The 19,033-nt window shown below is 40.8% G+C and overlaps 2 protein-coding genes across 2 annotated transcripts in view; both read right to left on the bottom strand.

The window, feature by feature from the left end:
- Positions 1–674: 674 nt before the first annotated feature.
- ifi30a (IFI30 lysosomal thiol reductase a) lies at positions 675–4,735 on the bottom strand. The gene is made up of 7 exons (XM_080726647.1): positions 4,501–4,735; positions 3,765–3,953; positions 3,422–3,496; positions 3,116–3,202; positions 2,507–2,659; positions 1,412–1,480; positions 675–971 (listed from the first exon to the last, which is right to left on the bottom strand). The coding sequence occupies exons 1-7, from the start codon at positions 4,627–4,629 to the stop codon at positions 903–905; spliced, it is 771 nt and encodes a 256-aa protein (XP_080582773.1). The 5' UTR covers positions 4,630–4,735; the 3' UTR covers positions 675–902.
- A 9,241-nt stretch (positions 4,736–13,976) lies between these two features.
- Positions 13,977–19,033, bottom strand: part of pik3r2 (phosphoinositide-3-kinase, regulatory subunit 2 (beta)) — a 44,128-nt gene continuing 39,071 nt past the window's right edge. The window contains exons 8-16 of the mRNA XM_080726642.1: positions 18,906–19,008; positions 18,544–18,642; positions 17,724–17,904; positions 17,298–17,417; positions 16,978–17,120; positions 16,494–16,670; positions 16,068–16,139; positions 15,361–15,534; positions 13,977–15,007 (exon numbers count right to left, since the gene is read on the bottom strand). Of these exons, the coding sequence (XP_080582768.1) occupies positions 14,800–15,007; positions 15,361–15,534; positions 16,068–16,139; positions 16,494–16,670; positions 16,978–17,120; positions 17,298–17,417; positions 17,724–17,904; positions 18,544–18,642; positions 18,906–19,008 (1,277 nt within the window). The 3' untranslated portion in view covers positions 13,977–14,799. The remainder of the gene's footprint in view (positions 15,008–15,360; positions 15,535–16,067; positions 16,140–16,493; positions 16,671–16,977; positions 17,121–17,297; positions 17,418–17,723; positions 17,905–18,543; positions 18,643–18,905; positions 19,009–19,033) is intronic.

A 19,033-nucleotide genomic window follows, 5' to 3' on the forward strand; every position in this document is an offset into this window, starting at 1 on the left:
TGCTGTTTTGAAGCCTCAAATAAATTCATCTTCGCCATATTGGATGCTTTTACCATTGCTCATTGCAAACTGAAGTTTAGCCTGGACGGAACCTGATGAATCTGCCGATGCAAAACTAAAGATTGCCTGGCTGCAAGCAAGGCTAACTGAAGTTACCATATTTGGACAAGAGGGTGGTGCTGGAGAGATGCATTGCTTTGCCTTGCTGTAGCCATGCTTAAATACATACCCTGATTCATTGTGAGGTAATAAATCAAGTCATTAAGTCAGGTCATTTTCCCATTGACTTACGTAATACTATTTTTTGCATCTAGTTAAGTTGCCCCCTGCTGGCCATAAGATATAAAGCAGGTTTACTTCCAATTTACTTCCATTTTTCAGACTGGAAGCTGCCCACTTCTCATCGCACAACAGTGTCGCTCATCGAAAATAACAGCTATTGTACAACGGAGCATAAAATAGGCTTCATTCCCAACCAAGGTCTCAAACTGTTGTACATTGTATAGAATTGACCACCAGCAGTACCCTGGGTCTCCAAGGCTATGCGTGAGGGTCACCGGTTTAAGATACAATTCATTCATTTACACATTTCTTTTAAGTGAAACTCATACATTCATTTACACATTTCTTTTAAGTGAAAATCATACAAACCACATTCACAAGAAATCGACAGATCCAGAATCATTTGCTTTTAATGTCACCTCAAAGTTACAGTGATAATTCATCCCTTTATAAAAAGCAATTAAAAAAATAGAGATACTAGCCTTTTACTCTTATTCAGTTATAATAAAACAATAAGTGCCATAACTGAATGTTTTAAAAACCTGAGTGCTATTAATTAATGTTCCCTTTTGTATCGTTTACCAGTGAATTAACATTAAGGCATGTGCCATGTTGGTCCTTCACTCCTTGTGGCAGTAGCTTCTGAAGCGTCTCATCTCAGATGCTCCACAGGCTTCAGGCTTGGGGCCCTAGAGAGACAAAGTGTACAGTACCAGTAAGACTCCCTAATCGACATAAGCGACTGTCAGGTTGCATGTATACACTGAAAAAAGCAACCTCATGGTGGCGCTAGAAGAGAGGCATGTGAGAAATCAGGGGCAGAGGTTGTGGTTTTCCAACCAGGGAGTGTGTGCGCAAAGTTTGGCATGGATAGGGGCAACGGTGCCGGAGATAAGAGTACGGCCAAAAGTGTGACGTGACGTGACGTGACGTGACGGACAGACAGCCAGTGGAGGTTTTGATAGTAACTGCGACCTGACGGTCTCAATGATGAAGGGCAAGGCCAAACAGATTGAACCCTGTAAAATTATGTTGTTTCCTATGCGAATATTGTGTGTGTGTGTGTGTGTGTGTGTGTGTGTGTGTGTGTGTTGTATATACACACACACTTATACCGTTGGAAATGTACCTTGTACATGCTGCAGACCAGAGGGTAGAGATAGGCCATGGCTTTATTCTGCAGGTCATCGGTGTGTTCCTGTAAAATACAAATTAAGCAAATACACCCAAAACCTACTGGACAGGAACAGATGTAGTGTAAAGACCAAAAAACTTAAATAGCAATAAAATGAACATAAACTCCCATGTTGAACTTGATATTCAACATGAATCTTTGTGCTGTTAAATCAAATTTCACATTTTCTATTTACATAATGTTTTTTTCCCCCCTCCTTTTTACTGTAAACACATTCCTTTAATCTTTGATTCCTTGTATAAAAGAATGTGATATAAAGATTGACTTTATTTGAGCTTGAGATTCAGGGAACTGGCACAATAACATTGGAATGTGCATAGATGAAAAAGAGCACTTGTTTTCAACCATGGCCCTGGGGACCCAGATTACGGACACTATTCTTTTCTGGTACAGTAGTTACCAGGGCACAAAATACAAAAAAGTATTTAAAATACAAATTAAAAATACTATGTGAAATACTTACCAGGATACAGTCACCAGGATAGTATCTTGGGCAGTATTAGACCAAATACTGAACAAGTATGATTTTCTTCTTAGTATTTTTTGTATTTTGTGCCCATCTCTGTAAAATAGATAGTATAATCTAGTGTCCCCTCCCAAACCATGTTTAATTCAGCCCCCGAAAGGAAATCCACTCTTCATCTCTCCAGGATCAAATTTTTACAACTAAAAGAGTTCAACAATGGCAAAGCCTTGTAAAATAATCAACTTCCTTGTATAACCCAATGTGCTATATAAAGATTGCCCCGACTCATGAACCTTGCCAACTCATGACTTTAAATAAAGCTAATCTAAGCACTATGTCGTAACTATATTTCTTTGGCTTGACAAGCCAAACAAACAAGTTCCACAAGTGTGCATCATATGAAGCTGAACGTTAATGTCTCTTGTGGCCTTTGTGTGGCCATAAGAACTACAATGGTGTATGCTTGATTTAAAAAAAATGGACTGGTACGCGTTGTGATGTCCTTTGCAACATTCATAGTTGCACACACTCTGGCAAAAAAACAAGCATTGAGCATTGGTTACCCCATTGATAGTGATCCAGGGTACATATTGGTGTGGAGGCTTCAGGCCTTGGGTCTTCAAGGCGTTCTGATGCATCAACTGGTTGCCCTGGTCTCCATTCACACAGCTCATCACGCTGTCCCATGACAGTTTAGGGGAATAGAGAGTCACACACTGAAAAGCAAAAAGAAAGAGAAACCTTGAAGGGGAATTCCAGAGGAGTGCTTTTCTTACGGTAATCTAATCTGATGTTATTTTATCCATTAACAAGTAGTAGAGGCGGCAGTTCCACAGAGTAAAAACTTTTTGGAGACATTTGACACATTCGAGGAAAACAGCCGATCTACAAGATGCGAGGCATTGTGTGCTTGTAGATCAGCTGTTTTCACTACTTTTGTGCGATGGCCTTGTATGGTGAAGCAGTGCTTTACTTTGCGAAACTTGGAAACTTGGATATACAAGGTTTCTGCCCGAGAGTGACGATATATGATCATTCATGGACAACTAGGTAATTCCCCTTTAATCAACTTCTGCTATAGAGGGATACTGTATTTCAGGAAACAAACATACAACCAGTAATACACACAATTGCTTGCACGCACACTCACACACACACACACACAGTCTTACAGGCTGGGCAGCTTTGATGGGGTCAGCAGCACTTTCTATACAGTTGATAACCTGGAAAGCATAGTCTGTCAGCTGCATTAGGCATGTCTGAATGGGAGAAAGGGGATGAATACACAATTATTATGTTAATTTCTACCTGCATGGTATACAATAAAGAAAAGTTTTAAAAACACAATGTATTATTGAGTACATAAAGTTGAAAGAAGTATACTCCTATATTGTAGTGAGTACCAGCGTAAGGCCCTTTTGTATATGTCATGTGATTCAGTGAGCAATCATAGTGAGCACCAGGGGAAAAACCCGTACCTCAATCATGTTGCCCAGACACTCTTCCGGTCCGTGCTGGCAGGTAAAAACATGCTTCTGTCCTTCAGATGTTTCCTGGAGGATCACAACACCAAAAAATAGACATTAAATACAACAAGTGCATGGCAAGCCCCCAGTGCATGGGAGGTGTCAGTAGTGGAACCAACTTTAGTTTAGGGTTAGGGTTATTATAATAATAAATACTATGAAATAAAGTTGCCCAAGTACTACTGTTTGGCATTAATACTCTAGTGGACTATTTTCTATCATAGTTATTGGTACACCTACTTCAAATACTGTAATTAATACTTGCAGTTCTTATTTTGTCCGGTGTACAACTTACTTGTGCATTGCCGTAGGGCACCAGGGTGACATCGAAGATGTCATAGAGCATGACCCAGGTAGGAAAGAGCATCTCAACGAGGAAACGTCTGCAGCCAGGGCACAGGGACTCATAGTACAGCTCCAACTGGACCTTTGGGGCATCCTGATGGGACCTGGTGAAGTTGGTCTCAAGGCACTGCTTCAAGACCTGCAGGAGCATGTGTAGACCGACATGTTAAGTTGTAACATGCATACTCATATGTTATCTCACTCTGGAATTTTGGAGGTAATGTCTAGTTTTGCAGTGGTGTAAAGTAACTAAGTACATTTACTCAAGTACTGTACTTAAGTACAATTTCCTATACTTTTTTTTATACATTATACAAGTACAATTTGATGCCAATACTTTTGTATTTTTACTAAAGTACATTTTGAATTCCAGACTTTTTACTTGTAACCAACGGAGTATTTCTACATTGCAGTATTGATACTTTTACTTAAAAAATGTGATTACTTTTTCCACCACTGGAATGGAGTTTTGACATACCACGGTTTCTGACGCAATTGTGATAACTTCCTCAAACGTTTATTATCCTGTATTGGCATCAGCTGGTCTGTTTTTCAGTCGGTATTGTGAAGTTGGTGCTGTGGGTGCGATACATGAGTGCATCTCTCCATTCCGACATCACATACACGACAACTATAATGTACAATGTACATACTTATTTCCGTAAACAAACTCCCACGTGACTTACCCCACATTCGATGGCAGATTCCAGAGAGTCGCACCACTGCGCCGGGGAGTATTTGCAAGAGGATGGAGTGCAGTGAGCACTGTCTGAATATGACCACACGGTCACAACCAGCAACAAAAACACCTTCATCTCTGGCTCGATGGAGGACCACACTGACCCAACAGTAACTTAAACAGGTGCAAACACACTCGCCAAATCTTCTACCGCGCGGCTGCAACAACTTACCACAGCCAGGATGAGGATAACTTTGAAGAGAAGAAACCACGGGACTTGCTTTAACCATAGGTTACCTGTGTTTTGATTGGTTGTCTGGTCATGTGGCGTCAGCAGCGTCACCTAACTCCGGCAGACAAGCGAAGTGACTTTACAATGCTTTTCAATGGGATATTGACCATAAAAAGCATGTTTTTTTTTTATTGAGTCATATAACCACATGACAGTCACACTGGTCACGGAGGTGGACTTGTGTATTTAAATATTTAAACTATATATATATATATATATATATATATATATATATATATATATATATATATATATATATATATATATATATATTGCCTGTATCCCATTAACACCAATGAACAGAAATAAATTGGGCTGAATTGTTGTTTCTCTCTCTCAGCTATTCTATTCTTTTATATTCTCGCAATTACACTCGTCTTTGTCTATCATATAGGCCAGGGGTGTCCAAACTTTTTTTAAAGGGGGCCACATTATAAAATATTAAAACACCCAAGGGCCGACTTTCCCGGCAAAATGTACTTTCGGTTGGACCATAACAAAGTCACATACATGTGCATCGCAATTAAAATATTGTATTTAACTGTCACCATCAATATTTTATATCAGTGGTCTTTTGTCGGGTGTGTGCTCTGAACAACACACAAATAACTCACATTACCAAATGTATAACCAGTCGTGCAAGGTAAAAAATACAATACATGGCCTTTCTTTGACCCCTTCAGAATGAGACAACTGGAAACAATCCTGACAGATTATACTCTGGGAAAATATTCTTGTTAGACGGTGCTGGCGGGCCGTTTATAGCACAATTTAGGAATGAAGCCGGGGGCCGCATAAAATTTGTCCTCGGGCCGCATTTGGCCCCCGGGCTGCACTTTGGACACCCCTGATATAGGCCCACTGTTGCTGTTGCAGGAGATAACCCTCAGAATCAGGAGATTCCATAGATCTCAAAGAGCTTTTATTTATTTTTAGTATGAAAATATAGGCTATTTTTCATCAACCAGAAACATTTTCTATAAATTGCTTGCAATACAATAGCCCAATAGTCTAGACCAGTGGTTCTCAAATGTGGTACGTGTCGTGTACCACTGGTGGTACATGGCCCACCTCTGGTGGTATTCAGAGGAGTTTCCCAAAAATAATAAGAAAGAAATATATATATGGCTCTCCAGCCATGATGAAATGAGCATGACAGCACACCTAGCCGTTAATAGAAGTTTTGAGAACGGATTAATCACATTAGAAATAGCATCAGTTTGCACGGGAAGTTCACAAATGTAGTAGCTAAATCTGTCCGATGACTCAGTCATCAAATTATTGGCTTAGAAATGCAACAAAAACGAAAAAGAATCTCCATAAATTCAAGAATAAATTGGCCTCCTGTGTTAACTGTGCAGCTGAATAGGATGGGGTAGGTCTACGCACCTGCTGTATTTTAACATCAGTTATTATGGTGGTACTTGGAGAGATACATATTTTCTGAGGTAAATGGTAAATGGTGCATTTATATAGCGCTTTTATCCAAGGCGCTTTACATAGATTGTGCATTACATTCACCCATTCATACACCGGTGGCGGAGGAAACCATGCAAGGCACCAACCTACTCACCGGGAGCAATTAGGGGTTCAGAGTCTTGCTCAAGGACCCTTCAACATTAACTCAGGGGGAGCCCGGATTCGAGATGGGAACCCTTCGTGCTCTAATAACGGTTTCTCTACCCCTGAGCTATGCCGCCCCAGGTGAGGTGGTACTTGGCGTAAAAAGGTTGAGAACCACTGGTCTAGACTGAAATCTTTCCAATCCATAACGAAAAGGCCTCGTGCTAGTGCATTATTGACAAAAAATGAGCCTATAGATTACAAATGTGAACACCTGTTTAACATATTTTTACTTTGTGGCACACAAACTATTTTAAGGAAGTGAATCTGAGGAAGTAAATCTGGGGGTACTAGTAGGTCTACTCAGAAACATTGTAGTTGGCATTGGATGGTCAGTGATGCATCAGTGATACATGCATGTTCCTCATTTCACTTCAGTTAACGTGATACCAACACCTTCCTGTGAAGAGTCATGAGATATGCACACCACATCGGAGTCATCCTTGCCTCTACAAGTTACGAAAGATTAACATTACATGATGACTCTCACATGATTCCTGACACAGCGCTCCACTTATAAGGTGGCATAAAAAAGCAAACAAAGCAAAAAACACACACCAGACCTCATTTTATACATCTTTTATTGTCTTTTAAATCATTGCATCAACCTAAAGAAAGAACCGTACAGATGTAAGAGTACCTGTCTGGGGACAAACACAACTCCAAAGCAAGCTGTACACGAGAGAGAAAGAAAGAAAGAACAGGAGAGAGAAATGCATCTGAATTACGACAGACTGAAAGAGGAAAGAAAAACACGAGGGAAGAGAAACAAGAATCATCATACATACATAGATTGTGCACACCACAGCCAGCGGGCCTCCACTGGCTGTAACGACAGTGCTCCCTCTGAGTTCAATTGCACTTTGGTGTAGAGTAGCTTTATCTGACTGTCCCATTCATTTTCCATTCACCATTTTGAAAAACAAAGAGAAGACCACATCACACTACAATAAGAAAACATACAACACAATGTATGTGTGTGTGTTGTTTAGACCATGATATACTGAGCAAATATTTGGACAACATAGGAGAAACAGTTGGGTGTAAATGAAGAAATGAAGCAAGCCAATGATCTTCCAAACTGTTTGCTTAATATTTGTCACTATGGTTTACAAAGCCTGATTTATACTTTGTCGTACAACGCACCAAAAATAGCAGATCTACAAACTCACAACACGTTATGTTTGCAACGTGCAGTGGGCTTGTAGATCAGTTATGTTCAGCATGCGACACTGTCGTACACCTACTTATGAATCAGGCTTGAGGGAGTGATCTCAATGACTTGTAGTTAAATAACACCTCCACCCATATTGCTCCTTTAAAATAGCAGATTTCTTAACTGAAGGTTGAAAATCTGTTCTTTTTAGCTGAGACATGGAGTAAAGTATACAAAGTACATATATCAAATGATGTTGTCATGTAACATGTCTCTATACTATAGAGACATGTTCCGGGGTCAAGGAAGTGGTGACCAAAAAGCTGCTCAGTTTATCCCAGTCAATACTGTCTCCAAAGTAGTATTGGGCGGGTTTGTGAATATGTACTACTATAATACACCAGTGAGAAATACTACGACAGTCACATCGAATCAAACAAGCAAGCAACCTTTCAGGATGAAGGCTGCGGTGATTGAAGAGACTAGACACATGCTGCAAAAGGGAAATGAAAGTGTAGTCTGAATCATCTGAGTCATCATGATTGCTGAGTAAGCAAGGGTGTGTCAAGAATTTGGGAAGATTTTTGGTTTTGCAGGAAGCTATACTATCTGACAGAGCAACTTTTAGTGTTTAGTTTTTTCTCCCTGTTCTTGTCTGATATGGTTTGTTTTGTGAAAAACAAAGAATGCCTCTTCCTAAACCTACTCAGTTGAATTGTCCCAAAACTACACCGGCATTTTCACTACACAGGCATGCAACCTCTACTGACTCTTCACACAACATGGGGATTCTGAAAGAACGAAAACAATTCTGACCTGAGTCCTGATTTTTTCTTTTTAAGACCACACCTTACTTACTGTGTGCAAGTGTAACACTTGCATATAAGTCTACCATGATGTATTCAAACATATCCCAAGTTGGGATTCAGTCCGGCATATACAAGGCTCAGTGTAAGATGAAATAGTCAGGTACAGAATATAGAAACTGAACAAGGTGGACCAATGCGAGCAGACCATACCATTCTATCTATACACTCTAAACATCTTGTTGAATGTATTGGTTCTGATAACAACTGCTATGCTGTCATATTGAGGGAGCACTGTCTAGATGAGTAAAAAAAAGTGAAAACAGAAAAGAGAACAAGCAGTCATAACATTTTCAAGTTTAAAATGACAGAAGAAAAAAAAAGAAATATAAATCAAATCAATCTATCGCAGCCACTTTAAGGGACAGACAGATTGATTTTCAAATGCATACTTGCTATTTGGTTAATTACATATCGTAAACATTTGTATTTTTTCTGTATGGAGGAAAAAATTCAAGCTAGCTTATTTTTTTCTTTATAGGTTCTGTAAGGTTATCATTAACAGATATAAACAAACAAAAACATTTGGACAGACAAATCTATCAGCTTTTTAAAAAAGCCAAAATAAAAAATAAGAAAAAATACTCAGGCACCATAAACGAACACTTCCTAATGCCATCATTGTTCCATGTACAAAGGTCTATGTATTTCAAAGGAGTGCTTCTGAACCATGACATACATAGTGTACTGTACCTCGGTTGTATTTAAGGTTTGGCCAGATTATTGTACTAGTTTTATCATCTGCCTAATATTGTCTGGGTTGTCTAAATATATTGCTCCAGAATGAATGCCCCTTTTGAAAACAGTTACCATAGAAATACACCACAGTTGGATGTAATGTTAAAAATGGCTTACTGTACGTTGTGGCACAATGTAAAGTCTGATAGTTGTGCGCTGGTGTCGCACACCTATAATAGCAGATCTACAAGCTCACAACACAACGTAGTATTACCATGCATTGTGAGCTTGTAGAGCTGCTAGTTAAGGTGTGCGACATGATGTGCAATCAAGTATAAACAAGGCATAATAGTATTAGCGTCCGCTCTATGGTACATCTCTATGGTAGAAACCTATCGTGTTCGTTGCACCCACAAGTGTAGACCTTGTCGGTGACATTTTCAAATTGCCTCATCACAAACACAAACCTATTATCATTCAGCTGAAATTTCTTTTAAATGTATAGATTCTCACGTTAAGAGAAAGAAAGCAACAACTCCCCTCAAATGTCTGTAATAAATGCAAAGCAGCCAAGACCGCATTAAAAAATAAACTGTTGTTTTACAAATAGACTCAGCTCTGTAAATATTAACATATATAGATGAGCTCGCCTCATCCTCTGAATGCTCTCAATAATCATGCTCATTGCTTTATATTAACATAGATCAACTGGATCTGTTTGTTGCTGATCAGGATGAAGCTCGTGGCTGATTAATATAAATGCCTGCGCTTCAAAAAAAGAACTGCTCGACCTGTTGAATATGAAAGCAGCTGCAGAGCAAGTCGACAGATCACGTTCACATCAAAGCCTCCGTTTCTGATTGGTTTCAAGCATAATCCAAATCAGAAGTATAGAATCCAAAAATATAGATATCTTAAGATATATTTCAAAATATTTCATTTTATAGTACGCCTCTCATTTCTTCACACCTAAATAGACACCAAATGTACGCCTGTTCCTGCATTCAGCGACAGATGTGCTTCATTTTTGAGGCCATTTCAAGAAAAATATTTTTACAGTGTGTACTGAAGATAGTGAAAAAAATAATTTTACTAATGGTGTATCATAAAAGCAAATTGTTTTTTTGTTTTTTTTTTCCTGCAAGAAGCGCTGACACAAACCGGGTGAGAGTTGCAGCTAACGAAAGCAGGCTTAGAATTTGGGCTCAGCGTCCAAGCACAATGATACATTTGTGTAATGGGTCCATCTCATGCAGCCATGACTCCATGGCTACAGGAGAGGTACAGTCTACTCCACAATGCATCCACATCAGGCCAAAGACAAATCAAATCCATTTCAACAAACATCCATCTTGACAAGGTATAAAATCTTGCATTCACTTTTCATGACGGTACATTTTTCCACCTTGAAATAAAGGAAAATCCCTTAACTTGCTTCAATATGATAACCTCTGATTCATGAAAATGTGTGCTGCAAATGGAGCTGCTTTGGAATCAATTTAAACTCACTCTGCCAACATTGAAAATAAATGTATACTTTGAAGAGCCTTCATGTGAGATTAAATGGCCTGTTAAGATGGGACAGATTCGCAAAGTGACTAAATATTGTACAATGAGCCAGTAGCTCTTGATGATTTGAGAACAGTTACTACATGTGGTCATTTGTACTATACAGGAGAGTTGTATACTGTAAAACTAATTGTATAATGAACTAGGGATGTGGCGATCATTCTGCCATGGTTTGTTAAACAGGACCAGACCAAACACACATCCAACCAAATGTAAAGTGTATATTGTGTACACTAATAACGACAAAGTGAGAATGTCAACCATTGGTGACAAACTGCAAAGAAAGAACTTAACACAACAAACAAAAACACTATCATGGACTAGTGAGCTTCACTGAGGCTCCTTAAAGTCAGTCTTTACGGTGTTGGAAGTTAGATACACTGGTCAGGGAGGGCGTGTGTGGAACGGAAAATAAAAGTGCAATCACAAACATGTTGGTCCGACCGACAGTACCGTACACGTGTCAGAAATGGAGGATGGCTCAACCAGATCATAAGTTCAGAGGGAACTGACTTGAAATATGAAACACTGTGAGAAATACTGCATGCGTATCACTTGGGAGCTTATCAAATGAGCTTAAGCTTCGAACAAACTGCTCTGACTGGGCTACCGATGTGTATTATTCACATTTCTATATAACGTGGGTTCTTATTCAATCATGAACTGTATCTAACAATACACCAAAGAAAAGCTAGCTTGTGTATTCCACGAGAATGACCATCAAGCTACTGTAGAGCCCCCACCATAAAAAGAATGAATATGTAACAGCTATTGAATACGTAACAAAGAGGCACAACTAAAAAAATACTCTCATATCTATGACATGCTCGCACTCATGCACACATACAACCACATGCCTGGACACACACACCTACGTACGTACGTACGTACCTACGTATACACACACACACACACACACACACACACACACACACACACACACACACACACACACACACACACACGCACAAACACACACACACACACACACACACACACACACACACACACACACACACACACACACGCACAAACACACACGCTCATATACACACACACACACACACACACACACACACACACACACACATATATGACAACTATGTATGCTCATTTGAGTTATTCTAAGCCTAGATCGCTGACAAAATACAGTATGAAACAGGGAGCACAGCATGTGGCGATGGCGCCATCTCCAGGAGCAAAGCCTCAACAACAGAGGAGAAGAGATGAGCTCAATTCTACATGACAAAAGGCACTTCTAAATCTTTCTGATTTATTTCTATTTTTTTAAGCCCTCTCTAGTCTCTCATCAGAAACACCACTGTCACTTCTAGTTTAATTCTTGGTTGTTTTCTTGCCAAGAACTGTGCAAAGCACTCAGTACAGTACTGTTGATTATTTTTGATTGAACTCAAAATGTCTTTCATCCCTACCCAACTCTAAAATAAAAAAAAGTCTAAAATGCCAAACATGCAACTCTCCAAAAAAATATGTATTTTTTCTTTCTTTTTCATAATTTCCCATTCCCGACTACTGTAAACTATTCTACACACATTCTACAAAAATACCATGTTTCTTTTTTTTATTATTATTCTTTCTTTCTTTTTTGGCAAACTGGGACTACTATAAGTGGGGAAACTCTGGAGATGAATTATTTTCATCTCCAGGAATAAAAAAAAAAGCACCACTTAAATCAACCAACCAGATTAAATGTACTAAATGTCATTACGTGATGCCTGTTGTCGCCGTGACCTTTTCATCAACCACAAAACGATAACTCAATAGTTCCATTTCCAGGCAAAAGGACTGTGCTTTGAAATAGAGATAGAACAAAAGAATTGGTTGGGGAAGCGTTGCTTCCAGCCACATGAACATAAAGCCTGATTTATACATAATTGCAACACGCGAAACACGATGCGCGGCCAAGTATAAATCGGGCATAAAGGAACAGCAGGAAGTCACTGCTACAACACAGAACATGGGGGAAGGAGTTGCTCTCGGAAGTGTGTCTGTATCTAAAACCTAGTCTCATTCACATACTACTGTCTTGTGCTTGATCCTAAGACACAACACAAAAGCACTGAAAGAAAATATAGACAGCACGAGTATCGAGCACAGGTGCCAAGTAAAAACAAAACAAAAAGGAAAATCCCAAAAGAAGGAGTTCATGCATACTGTAGAGCAAATAGTCTCTCAGTCAAGTGTGGCTGTGTTGAATGGCAAAAGGACATGGTTCTTTTTTCTCTTGCTACATGAAAAGACATCCTTCATTTGGCTCACATTAGCTGGATACTGTGCGTCCTCCAAGCAGAATCTGAGAGCATAGCAAAATGATGGAAACTAAGAATTATAGCCATCAAAATGCATCAGTGTCAAATACTGTACTGACTGCATGCTCCTGTTTACCTGCGCTACGTTACACCTAGATTTCAATTTTCTCACTTTGTACAATATTCTCCAGCACTGTGAATCAGGCCTCTCGCACGCATACAAAAAAGAAAAATCAAGAGCAGTGTGTTTTTGTGGCCAAGTACCAAGAGTAAATCTGTGTCCAAAAAATATAAACAAAATAAAACATCTGCAAAGAATGTTGTACCAGTAAAACAGTCTTCCTAGCTAGAGACAAAGCACATACAGTACTGAAGATATCAGAATCACATAGACAGATGCTCTTTTTAAGTGTCATTAGCATATAGAAATAAACACATTTAGAACAACACTAACAGTTATACCTGAAGTCAGTGGCTACAGGCGGCTACAGTATTAAGAGGAAGAAGAAGCAAGTATAAGTTTTAAACAACAACAAAACAAAAAGAAACACACTTGGTGCAGTCTCTCAATGATCCATGAGTTGAACCTGAATCCTAGTCAACTGCATTCATCAATGTACCATTTTCTTTAGTGTATTGTGATTACAGTATGTATACTCACAATACACCAAAGCTTGTACCGTGTAAATCTATGATGCTGTACCTTATCAACAAATTCACAGAGAGCCAAGGAGTGAAAGGGAGAGAGAGAGACCAATCACAGCAGCTTGATCTATTCAATAAAAATATATAAAGCAGTTTTTTTTTACACTGTCGCTTTCTCCAGAAAGCCCCTACCTTCCGTCTTTCCCTCTCTCCATCCGTTCCTCGATGTAGGCCCTCATTCTTGTGACACAGGCTCGTGGTCAGTCAAGGCTATTACTATGGCACTTAAGCAAGCTTTAAATCGAATCTAACAGTTTAGAACCCTCTAACACAATTAACTCCCACAACCGCAGCATTCTCTCCCCTCCCCTCCCCTCACCCAAACAACACAAGTTCCTCCAAGCTCCAGTGACTACTTCCCCCGCTGGTCCAAGGTTTCTCAGTCGCCCATCGTGGTGTGAAGCAATGCGAGCAGCCCGGTCTAATAGCCAAAAGCCAGTCCTTTTCCTGGGGGTTGACAGCTAGCTCAGGCCTTTGTCTAAGGAGACTTTAGCAGGCAGTCTGGGGATGACAGCTCAGGGCCTTTGTCTACAGCAAGTTAGCAGGCAAGGCCAAAGCAGGAAAAGAAATAGTTTGGCGTTCCCCCTCGTCCGACAGCCTGTTCTCCTTCATCTCTCTACATCTCTGTTTTTTTTAAACAATGGTCTGAGGCTTAAATTGTTTTCTGTGTGCTTTTAGTGACCTTGTTTAACAACATTTAGTCTAGGCTGTTTTGTTGATGTTGTTGGTACATATCAATGACATCTTCTCTCACAGTTTTCTTATACTGTAACTGACACCGTATAGGTGTACTGGCTAAGGCGCCATGCGCACCATGTGAACCGTACAGTGCTTAGTCGTTGGTATTTCTGTGCTTTATGTTGTTTTGATGCCGTGCTGTTAGCAGAGAGGAGCGCCCTCTGCTGGGCCGTGGCCAGAGTGGGGAAAAAAGAAAAGCACCGTCAAGCACCCGCCAAACGTCACTCAGTTATGGCCATGGCTGGTGAATCCTCCAAGTCTAGCAGCCACGTCAACAGGTTGATAACCACTGTTCATAGGTTGATTATTGTTATTCTTTTTTCTTTTTCTTTTTCAATGTGAATGAACAAAAAAAAAAATTACATTTTCTTCCCACCCTGGCTGGGAGAAGGGATGTGGTGTGGGTAGCTCATCTGGGGTGCTGGTTTTGATTGGGTGAACGGGCCAGAACCGGGTAGGCTAGGTTTACATTCAGCTGGTCGTTGTGTTGGACCAAGGAGACGTTTTTGTAGTGGAGCACCAGGTCTCTGAGGGAGGAGTAGAGGTTGTAGGGCTCTGCGAAGCCGTAGCCCGTGGCTGTCTTGTAAATGACACAGTGCTTGGCGTCGCCCTCCACACTGGAAGACCAGGAGAGAAATGTTGTTCAGTTTAATGGACACTTTACTTCTACTTGTTGCTGTGTTCACAGCTGGGTTGTATTCCTACAAATACTACAAATTGAGGGCTTAACCACAAGAACCCTAGCGTCCCTATTCTGGGCATGGTCTAACACACAGAAAATAGCAGATCTACAAGCTTGTAACAGGTCACAACACAACGTGTTGTGAGCTTGCAGATTTGCCATTTTTGGCCAAAAGATTTGGTGTAGAGGAGAATGAAGTATATAGGGTTTAAGTGGTTAACTTATTGAGGAATTGGAAGAAAAGTGTAATATAGAGTAAAAGATAACACATAACTTCAATAAACTCACACTACAGAGCAAGCAAAGGAGCCCTTCTGTGACTGGCTCTCTCGGATGAGGAAGGTCCCGTCAGATTTTCCTCTCAGCATCTCCTCGGCTTGGGTGCGTTTGATGTCACCTACGTACCAAGTGCACTCGTCGTGGTGGGGCGAGCCCTCATCCTCCTCCACCAGCGAGTAGGAGCTGGAGATATACGTAGAGACAAAGGAGCATTCATTTATTTTGAGATTCCTGAGATAAAGACAAGATAAGGAAACTTGTTTTGCCACCTTCTTGACCTTTCCATCCTTGCCTTGCAGCAACGAGGAGGCAGTTTGAAGCCAAACTCGGAAGCCTGTTGAGTACTTCAATTACAAGTTGCATTTCTGGATCTCTCAGTTGTTACAAGGACAAATGTTTAGTTACAGATCACAAGGTTTGCACAGGTTTTCAAAAGTCAAACTCATCCCCATTTCGTGCATCCTTGCAGGTTAAGCATGGTAGCAACTAATCCAACAACCGCATCTCTGTCTGTAAATTACACTTAAGAACTAGACAATGTTTTTTTTTATTAGATTCATCACCTATGCAAACTGATTTGAGCATTTGAGTATTTTCCACTGTATCCATGGGGTTAAAATATAAAATCAACAAATAAATAGAAATCAAGCATATTCAAGGCCTTCCAGCGCCGGTACAAACCCTCTATGATCAGATGTTAAATGTCATACACTTACTCGTCAGCGTCATTCTTGATATCCAGCCATTCATTGATTTTCTTCTGCCGTGTCCCCTTTTGAGTCAACCATCTGCAAAGTGAAGTCCACCACTGGTTAGATATTACTGGCTTTCTCTATGTACCACATATCGTCACTGTCGGGCGTATGTCCAAAACCATCTCAGGATATTGAGTGTCGTTGAGTGTGTGTGTCCAGAATGACCAAATGTCATCACAAAAAGTATAATATGAGGGGAAAAACACAAGGTTGTTCTTTTAAAGATGGAGCTATGTTTAAAAGTTTGGCTATAGGTGAAAGTAGGGTATGTAGCTGCACACTTAGGTAGGCATTAGTTACTGTCCTCTAATGTATTGTAAGACTACGTTGTGTGAGCACAGTTCGTAAATGGGTTAAAATCACGCTGTGTCTGTGACTGGAACTTACATCAGGTACTGATCCCTGATCTTGCGGAGTTGCATGAGGTCGGGCTTGAGGCTGTTCATCTTCTTGTCAATCTCTCTGTTGTCATTGACCTGCTGCCTCAGGTCCTGCTCCAGCTTCCGCTTGCTGTCGTGGATCTCCGTCACTCGAGACTTCAGGCGTTCCGAGTTGCTCTGGATCCTGATTTGAGAGAATACAATGAGTTTTGTTCCAGACAATGCAGCGTAATAAATATTTCTATCAGTGTTTTTGTTTAGTCAGAGCTTTCTTAAAACTCAGATCAACCTGACTGCAAATCACCGGGCTTGTTTTGATTAGGTAAATCAATTATATCTCAAAATAAATATAGATGTCAGCTGTAACACTGACTGAAAGCTTAAGTTATATACAGTCTAAGTTGTGCATGTGTGGTTGACAACAGTTGACTGACATCAACTGCTGTCAAGTACATGGTGACTGCGCTTCGTACAAGCTCTGTCTCACTTACTTCTGGATCTCCTTCTCGTTACCCTCTCGTTGGAACCGCTCCAGACACTCTCGGCTGTAGCGTTCCTGGGTCTCGCACTGCTCCTCGAAGATCTTGATGGTCTCGTTGAAGGCCTCAATGGCGGTCCGCTTCATCTGCAGCTCCTGTGGAAGAGGGTGAAGGTACAGAGAGAGATCAGCGAAATTCAAATGTGATTGAGAGTGTCTTAAATTACACAGTAGTTCCTGAATGAATGCTGTGTGTGTGTGAGAGAGAGAGAGAGAGAGAGAGAGAGAGAGGGAGAGAGAGAGAGAGAGCGAGCAAGAGACACATTCAGATACCTGTGAGGTGCGTGTATATTCCTCATACAGGGAGTCGTACTCGCGACTCTTCTCCTGCCACTGCTCGTGGTAGATCTTCAGTTGTTCTCCCACCTCCTCAATGCTGGTCTCCTTCACCAACTGGTGGCCACATCATAGAAAAACACAACAATGACTCACTTTCCACTGGAGTGCATACAGTATCTGCGCACATGCAGTAGCACAGAAAGCAAGATAAGTGAAGACTTTGATGGTAGATAAACTTGATGTCCTTATTTCGTGACGGCGCATGTCATTGCACTGAAGCTAACAAAGCATGACAATTAATTTGCATCTTGACTTGACTGTGCTCACACACTGAGATTTTGAGTTTTGAGGATTTTAGGTTTTGAGACGTTAAAATCTAAAGATGTGGCACAGCAGCACTGTGTATATGAGCCCCCCCACCTGTTGGTACTTGGAGATGGGGTAGAAGAGCTTGGTGTCCAGCTTGGCGTTGTACTGGGCCAAGGACTCATGGCGGTAGTGGTTGATGAGCTCCACCACAGACACGAAAGTGAGGGGCTCGGAGAAGCCATACTTGCCCTCTCGGTGGTAGATCTTTATCAATTTGTTGTTCCCTCCTTTCCTGTAGGGGATGAAGAAGAGGTGAGAGGATACGTTTTAATAAGCAAGGAATCGAAAACATGGAAAAAAGGTCAAATTGGTTTGCATTTATAAGAACTTAAATAACAGTACACAAAAACAAAAGAGAAGAATTAACAAGTAGGAGCAGCTGTTTTACAGCGTACATGAAACTTGGTCAGGACCCACTTGGTGTCACTGGGTAATGTACTGGTAAGTATGTCACAATAAATCAATCAGTAGTCAGCGTCACTTGACACATAATGCAGACCCATGTAGGCTTTGAAAACACCATGAAATACATTGAAAACAATTCAAAATCTAAAAGAGGCAGGCACGCAGTCAGAAGCGGACTTCAGCCAGATCAATGCGCTAGCCGAGGAAGTGCACGAGCCGAGCGGTGCTTTGTCCACTTCTGCCCACTCAGTGAGAAATGTATAGACCTTGGTGTCGGGATAAGACACCACTGGTTGACAATGTCAACCAGTGGTGTTTGAAGCAGACAGTGCACAGGATTGGACACTAGATACACTGCCATCTTTATTGTAGTTTAGCCATCACTGCAATTACCATAAGCATTACAGATTGTAGCTATAATGTCAGACACATGAAATGAAGGCAGACAACATCGTGTGCAGCTGACCTGAGGGTGAGGGTGTATTCTCCCTCCAGTTTACTGGAGGCGTCACGGACCAGAAATGTACCATCAGGCGTGTCTCGCAGCTTCTCATTCACCTCCTCTCTGAAAACAGACACCAACATTCGCATACTGTTGAAACGACCAGTAATTATACCCAAGGAAGCAAACTGAGATTTTATTGCATGAAGGTGACAAAATGTTCTCATATAATAGAACTCACTTGAGTTTAACACTGCAGTGAAAACAAAGTGTGCAGTCTGCAGTGTGGGAAGAGGTGTGAGTGTGTGTGTGTGTGTGTGTGTGTGTGTGTGTGTGTGTGTGTGTGTGCGTGCGTGCGTGCGTGCGTGCGTGTGCGTGCGTTTTACCTAGAGATCTCTCCCCAGTACCACTCAGCTTCATTCAACAGGCTGCATATCTCTGTCATGGCTGTTGGCGTAGATTTAGACTTCAATGGCTTGGCTGGGAGAGCTGAATGATTGAAAGTCATTAAAAA

The sequence above is a fragment of the Nannobrachium achirus genome (assembly GCF_963921795.1).
Source record: "Nannobrachium achirus genome assembly, chromosome: 5".
NCBI classification, from domain to species: Eukaryota; Metazoa; Chordata; class Actinopteri; order Myctophiformes; family Myctophidae; genus Nannobrachium; species Nannobrachium achirus.

Excerpts from the sequence above, each read along its gene's own strand:
- ifi30a (XM_080726647.1), bottom strand. The coding sequence starts at position 4,629 with ATGAAGGTGTTTTTGTTGCTGGTTGTGACCGTGTGGTCATATTCAGAC. Across the intron at positions 3,203-3,421 it reads GTCTGGGCAACATGATTGAG|ACATGCCTAATGCAGCTGAC; the intron begins GTACGGGTTTTT and ends TCTCCCATTCAG. Across the intron at positions 1,481-2,506 it reads CCTGGATCACTATCAATGGG|GAACACACCGATGACCTGCA; the intron begins GTAACCAATGCT and ends TGTATTTTACAG.